General features: G+C 44.2%; 1 protein-coding gene across 2 annotated transcripts in view; it reads left to right on the forward strand.

Moving 5' to 3' along the window:
- The window catches only part of THSD1 (thrombospondin type 1 domain containing 1), a 30,592-nt gene that overhangs the window by 11,669 nt on the left and 5,520 nt on the right, over positions 1–13,403 (forward strand). For both annotated transcript variants that reach the window (XM_054654558.2, XM_077173740.1), the window contains exons 3-4: positions 83–1,048; positions 8,898–9,056. In XM_054654558.2, the coding sequence (XP_054510533.2) occupies positions 83–1,048; positions 8,898–9,056 (1,125 nt within the window). The remainder of the gene's footprint in view (positions 1–82; positions 1,049–8,897; positions 9,057–13,403) is intronic.

A 13,403-nucleotide genomic window follows, 5' to 3' on the forward strand; every position in this document is an offset into this window, starting at 1 on the left:
CCATTTAAAAAATATTTATTTTCTTCCATAGGAACAATTACTTGTCTGTTTCTTAATACTGTTGTGGAACTTTTCCTTTCAGTTCTCAGCGAAGTGGAGTATCTCCTGTTGGAGCACCCGGATCATGTAGCTTTCAGCAATGACACAGTGTCTGTGGAATATCAGTACTACAGTGGTGGTAATGTGACAGCAGAGCATGTGTCCGTCCTTTTATTGGATGCCAGCACCAGTGAGATAATTGCAAGAAAACAGCTTCCTGCAAATCAGTCCCAGGGGACGGTGGTGTTTGAGTGCTTCCATTTCAAGAGTGCTGGTGATTTCTTGTTCAGAATGGTCTCTCCCAGTGACAACAGCAGTGCTGCCCAGTGGAGCACAAACAGCATGTCTACCCTCCATGTGGAATGGCCTGTATTTCACATTGATTTGAACAGGAGTTCAGAGGTGCTTGGGAGCTCCCTTCAGGTTGGACTTTTTACAAATGAGCAGTTATGTGCCATGAACAGGACTGTGATTTCACTGGATGTGATATTCACCAGCACCCTTTATGAATTCAGAAGAGTATGCTCTGATGAGACTCTGGGCATTAGAACTAGCAAAGGAATCCCCCTGTCTAGATCCCAGTGGGTAGAGTTTGATTGCCCACCTGTCAGTCAAGAAATATACATCACTGTGTTACTGAAATCATTAGAAACACATTCCATCATTGCCTCCATAGGACCTGTAGATCTCCTTCACAAATTTGGATACAGACTAGTTGTGGCTGCAGAAGACACATGCAAAACTTTGGTTCAGGTCTTTGTAATCTCTCCACCATGCACGTCTATCAGTGGAAAAATTGTTGTTTATAAAGAGGCTCTCAAGCATCCAAGTCAAAGAACAACTTGGCTGTATGAAAACATCCTTCACCCTGGAGACAACAGGACAGAATTTAACTGCACTTTGTTTGATGTGGGGAAGAACAAATACTGCTTTGACCTCCTCATCTTCTCAAACCGAAGCTATTTTCCAGCAAGAGTTAAGGAGTGTATACTGATCCAAAGGAATATGGGTTTGTACTGATTTTTTTTCTCTTTTAGCCAAAATCAGCACTCTTTCCAGCCAACATGGATAATGATTTTGGGTCTCCTGCACCAGACAAAATAGTTGTAATGTCATACTCAGGTGGGAACAAGATAGACTGTAGAGGACACAAGGACATTTGATAACAAGTGCCACTGTGGTACCTTAAGGCTGCACTAAGTTAATGCTAGGTACCAGCTAGGACCACTTAGGGCATTCTGAATGATGTACCTATCTCATCAGGCTGGAAATGAAACTTGTTCCTCTCAGTGAGGTAAGAAGCTATTGTGGTAGATGTGGCCCACTGGAGACTCTAAAGGTAGGATTAGTCTTACCTGCATTTAAGTGTGTAAAAGCCAGGGGCCCAACATTAAGTAGTTGTGTATCTTTTTAGTTGAGAAGCATCTTGCAAGGGTGATTCATGAGTGTTGAACATGCAGGGGCTGAATCCTCACATGGGTGTCTTTCTCTACCCATTTGGTGTAGAAGTTTAGTGCTCTTCCTGTTAGATGCACAAACTCTGGCAAGATGAGTCAGGATTTGGCTACAGTGAAGGGCACAGCTGTGTCACTTGGACAGCTGGCAAGTTTTCTAAAGAAGTGTTTCTAGAGATGTGTTTGCTGCTTAGAACTGAGCAGGGTGCATTTTCTGACCCATGAGGCCTTCTGGCAGATCATGGGCCATGTTCATATAGCCAAACCTTTCCTTATAGGAAAGATTAGAATAGTGCAATCTGCCAACTGTGAACAGCTGGTGGTCCATATAATCCTTTGGACCATGATCACGGATGGTCTGAGAGAGTGCTGGTTGGCAGAAGCCAAAACTGTATGTTTTACAGCCATGGTGTTAGAAGTGGCAGTCCATGATTTGACAGTCTACAAACCACAGTTGCATGGCAGAGGAAGCAGATGAGCCAGATATCCTTCTCATCACTCATCTGTGGAAGGCAGCCATATGTGCACAAGGGAATTGGGATTGGATTGGGTTGGGTTGCGTTGCCTACACCCTGGAAGGTAAATGTTCTCATTTGAAGCAGCTTGTGTCTACAGGTAATGAAGTAGTCTTTTCCAACTGCACACTTCAAAGAGTTTGGATTGAAAGGTTTAACATGTGCATCATTTTCTTTACCTTCCCACCTTGGTTGCCCTGAAAAGAAAGTGCAGTATCTCTAGCTAAAAAATGGCTGTTGAGGTTCATGGACAGGTATCTGAGAGGCATCATGAGAAGACCAGGAGTGTAGGACATGCTCCAGAGCACACCGTCTCAGACACAGCCTACATTAATGACGTTCCTAGCATCATGTGGTCTTATTTTGTGCTATTTCACAAATTCTAAAACTGTTAGCTCTTTAATTAACTCTCTGTACTAAAAATGACCTCTATTTTCAGCACATGCCAAACCCAGTGCATAGTTCTCTTCATCTTAACTTCCTATCTGCATTCTCTGTTGGCATTCCCTCTCTTCCTCTGGCATAAAATTCCCTCTTCCTTCTGTCTAAAAATGAAAACATACTATTTTCTTAATGGAGGTAATTCACAAGGAAAAAGGAAGACAGAATCCTAGTTTTTCATCTGTACCTGGGTGGTATGTTACACTGATATGATCTAGATAATTACCCTAACAGATAATTCATTAGCATATGGTATAGATATGATACTGTGCCCAATATTTAACTGGTTTAATTGATGACATCTCCATTAAGCAATGGTTCCCTCCAGTCTGCTCTGTTTCCCTGGGTTTCTCAGCAGCCCCATCCTTACAACCACATTGGAAAGAATCAGGCTATGCCTATTGAAGAGCAGAGTTAGGTCAATAGCTGCCAAGTGAAGAGTATTGCATCTACAAAGCCGATGAAAGCAAAGCCACACCATGTAGTTGTAAATAAAATGTCAACCTGAAATTAATTAGGCTGCTGCACATCTGACTTTGTGCCTGTATCTGTGCGACTTCAAAGCCTGCAGGCAGCGTTTGAAAGGAGCAGGGTGTTCTGGGAGGGGCACATCAGCCTGAAGCCATGACAGAGCAAACCTGCACTGTCTGTGATGGCCATCAGCCTTCTGGCTCCTTTGGAAGGGGCTTCCCTGAGTCCCCTCCTGCTGCTGCAGGGCACTGTGAGGTGCCCTGCTTACGGCAGACCCCCATTAGCTGTTTATGTCAAAACACACGACTGCTGCAAGTCTCCTAATTTTTGTTTTGGTCTTCCTGAAGTTTAAGGCCAGGAGAGGTGATAAATCGCAAGTCTGGGCTCCTGTACAATCTGGGCCATCATTTTTCATTCAGTTACCCTGGCGTTGAGCCCCACAGCTAGTCTTTGCCTCTGACTGCTACTTACCCTCCAGGGTGTTATCCAGTCTTCTGCTGAAGACACCACAAAACAGACTTACCTGGTAATTTGTCTCAATACTATGCTCTGATTTATTTATTCTTTTGAAAAGGGAAACTTTGTTTGTTTCATAACTAAAGTTAATCAAGCTTCATCCTCTGGTGACTGAATTTTACTCTGCTGCTTTCTGATAGCTGTTTCCTATCTACTGTCTTTGCCTCACAAAGACATTTGCACATCCAGGTCATCTCACTTCTACCAGATTTTCTCAGTATTCTTTTTAACAAACTGAAAAGATTAAGTCTTTAATTGGAAGACATTTTCTTCAAGATTTGATAAATCTACTGATTCTGTTTCGCTGCCTTTCTGTTATTTTAAACGCTCATGTTTATTTGACAGCCGGGGTACCAGCTTTGTGTGCTGCCTTCAGACATCCTTCTCACTGATGCTGCTTGATCAGTAGCACTCTCCCTACCTCTACCTCTGCTTTCATTCCACTGATTGCATTTGCAATTTTCCATAAAAAACTTTACTTTTGCCCTGTAAACTCCTCTTGAGCTGTTCAGTATGGAGTCTGCCATCCTGCAGTTGCAATTTTCATTCCTTCTTCCTACACTTCCTTTTTGCTTTGCTGATTTAGGATCTATTTCCCTTTAATTTCCTAACTTAGCAAGTACCCTATGTTGCTCCATACAACTGCACTGTCTGCTTGTGTCATTACAGGAGGGACATATTTTCTCAGTAATGGTTTATATTTATTTTCATGTCAACTAGGGAAGCACTGAGCCTTATACTGATCCCTCTGGAATCTCTCCAAATGCATTCTCACTCAGTGATGGTTTTCTGTTGACAGTTGCATATCCAATCTGTCACTCAGCCAGTTCTTACTTCATTTAGCATATGCTCTATTGTTATGAAGCAGAGATATTGTTTTGTAAATGATCAAAGTTCCTAAATCATTAAAATGATCTTCATCCAAACCACAGATGATGAGATAAAATATGATTTTGCCACATCTCTTTTCCATAAATCAGACATGAGTTATATTCCTGGTGCTTTGTCAGTCCTGCTCTTTACTCCTCATTCAGGCCAAGTTTAGTACAGCTTTTTGGAACAGGAATCTGACTCGTGCTTGGAGTAGGAAGCAGAAAGCTGCCAGTGGCCCTGGGTGGGCCAGGTCAGCAGCTCTTCGAGCCCAGGCAATCAGCTTCAGAATAAGTGTCAAAAAACTTATGCTATCCAAGACTGTGAATATGTCTATTAAAGGTGGGGAATACATCCATTAATTGTGAGACAGCACTTGTGCGGTTTTCTGTAGACCCTAACTGGAGAATCTGTGAAAGTCAGTGAAAAAATTAACAGTGAGATGTGAGTCACTTCATTCATCTTGATGGGCTCTTCATTGTTTTACAGAGGAACATGCAGCTCATTTTTTCCCCAGTGTTTGACTGGATTATTGGGATGTCTGAGGTAGGAAACTCTCTTAGATCATCTTATCCAGCAGCAGATGCATTGCAGGCTCGTGCTTTTGCATGCTTAATCCTGTGCTTTTCTCACCTGGGATTTAAGTGTTCCCAGCAGTGAGACTTCTGCTCTCCTTAGAAGGTTGTCCCATGTTCTAGTCTGTATCCTGCTTGAAACATTCAGGACAAGACTGATAATATTAATCAGTAATGATAGAGCATAGAAAAAGGTGTTTTTTCATATTTCTGGTGTTAATTAACTCTCTTTTCCAGTTCCTATTTGAACTCTGGAGACTAATTTCAACTTTGGTGTGACTTACACTGAAGTCTCTTGCAGTTGCCTACAGCACAAATGAATTTTGTTCATCTGACTTTTGCTTTTGGGATGTTGGCAGGGCATAAGAAATGCATCTATTGCCTGATAAGGGAAAGAGGAATGTGGGGAAAGACCTTCTGAAGAAAAGAGTGGTCAGTAAGGGAGGAGAGGAGCAAATGGAGCATCTGGAGATCAGGCAGGGATGTACAATTTCTGTCAAATTTTCTCTTCCTGAATAAGACTGTGTGAGTCAGATCTGCTCGTTGGTAGGAAATTCTGAGAACCAATTAGCTCTGTTGCCTGAATCCATACCTGGGTTGGGTGTTTATTTAGAAACAGGTATATGCAGGGAATTGGGTGTGCAAGGGCTGGTTTCTACCCCATCCACTTTTTCTGTGTCAGTAAATACTTCATCTCCACACATTAGGAATAAATCAAGTTTTACAGACTCACTTACAGATTCAGCTTCTGGGAAAAAAATATTTTTAGGCTGTGCCTCCCCATTTCTTAACAATGCCTGTTTGTGGGGAAAAGACTCTAATTTTGCCATAGTCTAGGATTTCTTTCTTTAAAGGATCCTTTTCCTTTTGTTGTCCAAATTAGCCTGTTGAAACATGCCACCATTTCAGTGCACCCAAGCTTCATTTCCATGGAAGGGTGAGTGGCTGTTTTCAGGACCTAAAAACTGATCTCAGCTTCCAAAAATATCCTTCAATCCCCTAGGCTAGCACAGATACTTACACGAACCTGTCAGTAATTAATAATTTGTCCCACACCACTGGGCTGGTTGAAGTGTTTAAGACTGGTCATGTGTGTCAGGCTGGAAGCATGGTGCTGAGTGTCCCTTGCTGACTGTGCTGATGGACAGTGCTGCATGCACAAAATCTTGTGAACATGGAAATCTGAGGGGAGAAATTTATGCAGAGCAATAATTAACACAGTTAATTGCATTTATCTTTCATGTTGGCAGATCTGCCAACTGTCAGCTATTTCAAAATAACTCATCAGTTAGATGTCTTCACATTGATAATTGATTCCTCAATTGTGTTTGAAGAAACCTCATGCTTATTAGAGCTAGTTTGCAGTGCATACCTTCTGGTTTTTCCCCTGGCATTTTCAATCTGTTTGTCTTAAATGGAGGTTAATAATTTCATTTCCTTGGGGGAGAATAACTGTGCTTCATTTTCTTTTACATCCTGGTAATTGCAGGGGATTGCAGAACAAGATGCAGGAGTTTAAATCTCCCATCTTTCATGGGAGCTGGAACATTTCTTGCTCTCCTGCTGTTTGAGGCACATTTCTTAGCCCCAAAGCTATGGATGCCAAGTGTTTTTGCTAAGGAACTCTCTACCTTTAGCCAAAGTCCAAGTCAGTGAAAAGTGTCCTGGAGCAATGGGCATGTCAGGTTTGACGTCAGTGTTGGGAAATTACTCATCCTAAATGTTCTTGTATGTTGAAACCCACAGGCATCAATGTGGAGTCTGTTGAGCACCCTCTACTATCACCAGTGTTAGCACTGGAGGCAACCAGAACCTTTCTGAGCTTGGCTCTGCATCTGACTTTAATTAACAGAAGTTTAGATGAGCAGGAAATGTGGAGAGAGGGAAACAAGTTATCTCATGCACTGGAAATTATGACAGGAACTCACCAAGCTGCTCACACAAAGAGTCTGTAGGTCTGCAAGGAGGTAGGTCCTTCAGCTAGCCTTTCTACCAGTGGTGAGGGACACTGCTGGAGTCCTTCATGATCCTCATATGAAGAAAACTGTTGGGAGATCCTATGATATATACGATACTATGAAGTCTTTTTGAGAAGGTATCAATGAGCCCTTTATTAACTCTTGATTATGAACATTTTTTCTTCCTGCCCTCAGTAATACCTTGGCTCGCTAACTGATGTATTTTTGCAAACTTTCCATGGTTTGTCCCTTTTTGGGACTCCTTATCCCAACAAACTTCCTCAGTTACCTGCTTGTTGGCATCCTCTGATTCTCTTTTCCCTTGACACCATACACTTGCTCCATTTTGCGCTTCTCTGGGAGCCCACATGGCTGCAAACTGAAGGAGGAGTCTGAAAGCTCAGCCTGTCTTTGGGCTCATCACCATCTCCAGAGACAGAGGGGTGAAAGCAGAGAGGTGCACAAAGAGCACAAAGTGAAATACAGCCTGGGGTCTTGGATGTTGCAGTATTGTGGTGGAGTCAGTGACAAACAGCCAGGGTGGTCACTTGATGTTGTGTGGGCTTAGAACCACAGCAGCACCAGGGTGTGTCGCCATGCCCATCTCTCCTCTGCATTAGGCCAGGCAGATGTCCTGGGGCCTGCAGGCACACAAATGTGTGTGAGTGTGCACCCACATACACTCTGCAGCTGTGGCTGGCAGCACAAGTGTTAGCTCAAACTCTGGGGTCCCATCCTGCAGTGCAGGTGAGGACCTGCACACCAGGAGGGCAGCTCCACTGCTCCTCTTAGGCTGATCACATTAACACTGACATGGTCACAAAACTGTGTAGGACAGGGCCCAAAGCAGTTACAATTTAATGTTTATTGAAACACAGCTGTATTTATTCTTGTTAGAGACATTTAAAAATAATAACACTTTAGGAACAATACAGCAACCAATAAAACGTGAGATCATAAAGCCATTTGCAGTCATGCAACATTCTCTAGTGCTTGGACATCATAACTTGGTTAAGGGCTCGGGGCATGCTAGCAGCAGTAATAAAATTAAAAATCACAGCTTGTGTTGGCAGTAGCAACACCATAAATTATCTAAAAGAGCAGAGTTTAACCTGGTCTACTTTTTAAAAAAAATTATTTAGCTGTTTTTCTACTTTATCTGTGGGCAGTGAAACGAAGTTAAGAAGTCTATTGTTCTTCTTTCCGTCAAGGTCAGCTGATCCATAGGAGCATCCCCAGGGGTTTTATCTTTTAAGATTGCACCTGCGCTCATGCATTCATTTGGAATTTAAAGTGGTGGCCCTGCCTCAGCGTCACCACTGTCACACAGGGACAGGAATGGTCCCATCTTTACCTCTCTGGGTTCTCACTGCTGTAAAGTTTGAATGTGGAGATCACTGGATGAGGATGTTGTCTAAGAAAAAGAGGGATTTTATTACACATTAAAAAATTATAATATAGTGTTAGAACCTGCGTCTGCCTCCAGTTAAATAAATGAACATGCAAAATTCCATCCATGAGTTAATTGCCTAATCATAAGCAACAAAACAATAGAGACCTATAAGTTGCCAGATGAATGATTCAATAACACGCTTATGTGCTGGAAAGAAAATAAAGAGTGAACCAATGTTGCCATTTCATTAGGCCTTGTAGGCTTATCATCCTGTCACAGTCATATAAATCAGCAGTAACTGTACTTTAGTCAATCAAATTATCCTGCTGTAAATGCACTGTTTGTCAGGCAGGAATTGGATGAATATATAAATTACCAGCCCACTTCAAAGATCTGTGGATTCATTTCCTTTTGCTGTTGTTCCAGGCAGAACCTGCCTGCCAGTTGACTGACCACTGTGTTGCAGGCTGACAACTGGGTGAAAAAAGGAAAACAGCAAGTGGAAGCTTTGGCTCATCCCTGGATGCCGCTTGCTATTTTGGTCTTGCTGTTTGCATTGTGTGGTCATTTATCGCTGTTTTTCTCAAAAAGAGGACAAATGGCTGTGTCATTAAAGGTAAGGAGGCACACACGTTCCTCATTGCTGTGAGCTTGTGTGTTTGTAGAAACGTGGAGCCGGTGGCAGCCCTGGAGCCCATGCAGCGTCACCTGTGGGGACGGAGTCCGGGAGCGCTTCCGAGAATGCCTCAGCTCCTCACCGGCAAAACCAGGCTGCGCTGGATCGCCGAGGGAGACTTCCCTATGCTCGCTGGAGGAGTGTGTGTGTATGTAGCTCTGCTCTCCTCTTCCCCCGGTGCTGTGACCGCCCTGGCAAAAGCAAAGTGTAAAATGGAAACATCCCATCTCTCTTTCAGTCATACTGATTTGGGGAGCTGTCACATTCCTGTGGTTGATGGAGTAGGGCAGGAGCCTCTGCGCGTCTGATTGTGGGACACTGGAGATAGGGCTCCAAGGCATAATATTTCTGAATGCCATGGGTGCAGTTTAAAATCCCCAGGATGATCAGAGAGTGGAGAAGTCCTGAAAGAGAGATCTTGGGGCTATCAGAACACATTCAGTAAAAGCCAAAGACTCCAGTGGAAACCTACTAGAAAGCTAAAGTCAGTTAAAAAAGGTTGCTGGTTCCAGCTGGGACCTGTGGTACGAGGTTGCTGTTCTGTTTTTGAGGTGGTAGTGCCAGATCTCCCCCTGCTCCAGCCTGCCATTGCTGCTGGCCTGTGACAGGGCAGGCTGGCTGGCACTGATAGGTAAGGCTTTATAAAGCTTTTATAAACCCTTACCTATTGGTAACAACTGGCCATGGCTGCTGAGTGGCAAGTGGGTGCAGATACAAGAGACCTGAGCCTTCTATGAGGTGGATTACAGCAGCTATGTGGCCTCCAGGGGGGCTGGATGAGGCTGTGCCAGCACCATAGTTGGGTGCTGACATCCACTGTTGAGGGCATGAGAAGTGCCCTCTTTCAGCACGGTACAGGTGCTTAATCTGTACAAAACTTTTGCTTTCTGCAAACGCCCTGCTGAAATGGAGTGTGCTGATGCCAAGAGAACAGAAAGCTGATCTACAAGATCCAGTGCCTTTGTGTCCCGCAGGTGCCACAGGGAGTGGGGATGGGGAAGGAAAGATACCTGGGAACTGTGCAGGCTGCTAGGATCTCAGACTATAGTTTAGCAGATATTTTAAGCTATTACAAAGCAACCAGCAGGCCTTACTCCTTGCTTTGGCTGCTTGCAGGCACTTCTTTCTGCTGCAAAAGTGCAGTGTGTAGAACTGGAATAGAAGCAGCTAAAAAGATGGGCAGCTTGGGGATGTGGGGAGTTGTTTAGCCTGTGGCCACTGTGGTGTTTATGCCACTGAAAAGGAAAGGACGGCAGGAGGAGAGAATCTGCAGCTGGAGCAGGAAGAAGAGAGGACTGTGTTTTTCGTGGAAGTATTGGCTTGAACCAGCTTCACGTGTTGGGGATGAAGGCCTCAGAAGTATACAGGCAGGACTGAAATGTGTTGTGGAACACTGCAGGAAATGGGTTGTATTTAACGAAAGTTTGGGTGAATGGAAAATACTAAAACTTATATTCCATCAAACCAGGTATTACATGTTGTCAGCAGTCGTGAAGCACTGGGAATGTTTTAACAGGTCTAATGTTTTTAATGACTTGAAAATGCTGGCCCTGTGGGTTTGCTTATTTAGTAAAGCTCTGAGTGAAAGCAGAGAGGAATAATTTAGATGCTTTGGGTCCCCAGTTTAAACCAGCCCTGCTCTAGTTGTCTTCTCTATGCCAGACTCTCTGAGGCTGCTGTGGGCAGCAATGCCACCGCCAAAATGCAGTGGGGTTGTTAGTGTTTTTCCAAAGCTGCTGTTGAGCTGTGCTATCCCATGCCTTCTGTCTTTCTTCTGGAGGGGTATGTCTGTAAGTATGTAATTTGGTTTGTCTCCTTACCAGCCAGTTTCATTCCCACCTCTGGAGCTCAGAACTCAGAGAGCAGTCCTTATGCAGGGAGCTTGCTGGAGGGGGTTTCCTGCTTGCAGAGCATGTGCTGGAAACACAATTTGTGTGTGGACCTTGCTTTGCCTGCATGGAGGTGACATGCCTCTGGTGCTTCTCAGAGGGGTCACTCCTCCCATGCAGGTGTGCAGCTGTAAAAGGTGTGTGATGCTCTCCAACCATCCTGTGCATACACTGTGCACACAGGTGTGGCAGTCTGGTTGGACTCAGCAGGTCTGGACAATCCCCAGGTTCCAGTGAGGTGTCTAGGTTAATAAGAAGGTTAATGCATAGAGAGCACGGGTGCAAAGGAGGCCTGCGCCTGCACCCACTGCAGTGGGATCATCCGGAGGAAATACCTCGCTTCTGTCTTGCACACGCTTTCTAATCCTCCTGCTCCCACATGGAGCAGCTGCCTCTACAGAATCACATACATGGTCACATCCCATTGAATCTCAGCTTGCTCAAGGAGGGGTTTGACACTCTGACTTTACAGTATTCATCCACTGCCTAATCTCAAGCTGGGAGTGTCACCCTCACCCTTCCCATTCCAGCTGTCTGCAGCTTTCAGGAGCAGACGGGTTCTGTTTCCAGCATAACTCTGCAGACATTAGTCCAGCAGATGGAGCAAATGGCTGAATGAGCAAGGCCTGCATGTGGTGCAGGGGCCAATGAGGTGCAGGGAGAAATGAACCACAGGGACCCAGTCCTTTTTGGAACCTCTCAGTTCCTTGCTGTTAGCTGTGTATCCCAAACAATGCAGCACAGCATGCATTACAAATAGAGAATGGAGTATTTGGAAAATATCCATAAGCAAAAACGACTGAGAGAAGGATGAAGAATGAATTAATTGGTCTGCTGCAGTGGTGCTGAATAGAGCAAATGCTGGCCCTGCCTGCTTCCCTGAGGTCAGCTTGTTCACTCCCCTCTCAGGCATCCAGAGCAGCAGTGCTCTGGGCTCTGGCACAGGGGCATTGGACTGAATGCAGATTTTAGAAATCCTCCTATAAGATTCAGCAGGCAGTGTTCTTGTTCTTTAAGTTGATTTCAAGCTCTCAGAGTGACACAAAGATCAAAGTTAATGCAATGGCAGGATTTTTTAGAGGACTTGGGATTGTTAGGTAGCCCTGAAATAGGGAAGTGGATCTCCTTCTCAGCCCAGCACCCTGCACTTTTTCTGTTCTGTAGCAGCCTGAGACCTTCTGGCCTGTGTTCATCAGTGCCTTTGTGCATCCTGCCCACCTAACAGCTGCACTACCAGCTTGCTGTTGAGTGTGTGTTCTCCTGAATTATGGGAAGTACATGGTGTCCAGTTCTTGTTATTCTGCAGTCACATTTCCTGTTCCTGGGCAGTCGCTGTGGTGCAGGCAGGTGCACCTGCCAAGTGTTACAGCTGCTTGTCTGTCAGTCTAAAGGAAGGCTTTGGGTTCTGGATAAAACTAGAGACTAGGGCAGGGTTGTTCAGTGGTTTCGTTTGAGCTCACACCTTCTTGGCCACCTCTTGTCAACTGCAACTAATCAGCCTTGTCCTCCAATAAAATCTTCATGGCTTTAGAGAGCTCATGTCTGACCAGAACAGAAGAATTTGGGCAATGCTAACAGATACTAAAATTAGCTACTGGGCCAATTAATCCACTTCTTACCATGCTGTATTCTGTTCAAGATTGCCCATGAAATACTTGAGACCTCATTCAAAACAAAGAATTACCAATTTGTCATTGGTTCAGCCATCTGTAATGTGGTGGAATGGGCAAGTGAGAGGTTTAAACAGGGCTGTGGACAGCTCTGAGATTGTCACATTATGGGTTAGAATCATAGAATATCTCAAAATAGAAGTGGCCCATAAGGATCATAGAGTCCAACTCCCTGCTCCCCCAGGACTACTAAAGCTAAACCATATGACTGAGAGCATTGTCCAGACAGTCTGTGAATTCTGGACGTGATGACTTCCCTAGGATGCCTGTCCTGGTGGCTAATTACTGTCTCAGTGAAGAAAAGTTTGCAGAGTACTCTTCACTGTTCAAAGTCCATCTCCAGTCCACAAGAGAAGGGTATCAGAATGGTAGTAGAATGCTGGAGAAAGAGCAATGGCACTTTCAGTTGAAAGCTTGCTGTGGCATGGGAAGGTTTTGTCCTCTGGAAATATGGCACCAGACAGTGATAGAAGCATCCTCAGAGGACTGCTTAGAAAAGTTGCATTGCCTCTCCTGACACTGCCTCTCTCTTCAAATTCATTTCAATTCTCACACCCACTTAAGCTCTCCTAAAAATAATTTTAAAGTGATACCTGAAGTACTTGCCTGGGTTGAATTCTTTTTACCCCTTTTCTGTCACTTTTCAACAGGGAATCTAAATGGACTCTATAAAGAAAGGCAAACAGAGTTCCGCCATTTTCCAGGTATTCAGTAATACCTTATGGAAATAGCAGAACAGGAAAAAATAACTATTACATTTAAAACGTCTGTGGCAGTCTTGGTTTAAAGTAAGTAGATGTTCATGCCAGTTTGAAGTCATCAAGTAGTAAATCATCTCCAATGAACAAATTTTAATGGCAGACAACTTCCTGTACTGTATTAATGACTTCTTTTCCTTGGTAGTGAAGTATCCATCCTCAAATACCAAAATGCTGC

This window comes from Agelaius phoeniceus, chromosome 2 (genome assembly GCF_051311805.1).
Source record: "Agelaius phoeniceus isolate bAgePho1 chromosome 2, bAgePho1.hap1, whole genome shotgun sequence".
NCBI classification, from domain to species: domain Eukaryota; kingdom Metazoa; phylum Chordata; class Aves; order Passeriformes; family Icteridae; genus Agelaius; species Agelaius phoeniceus.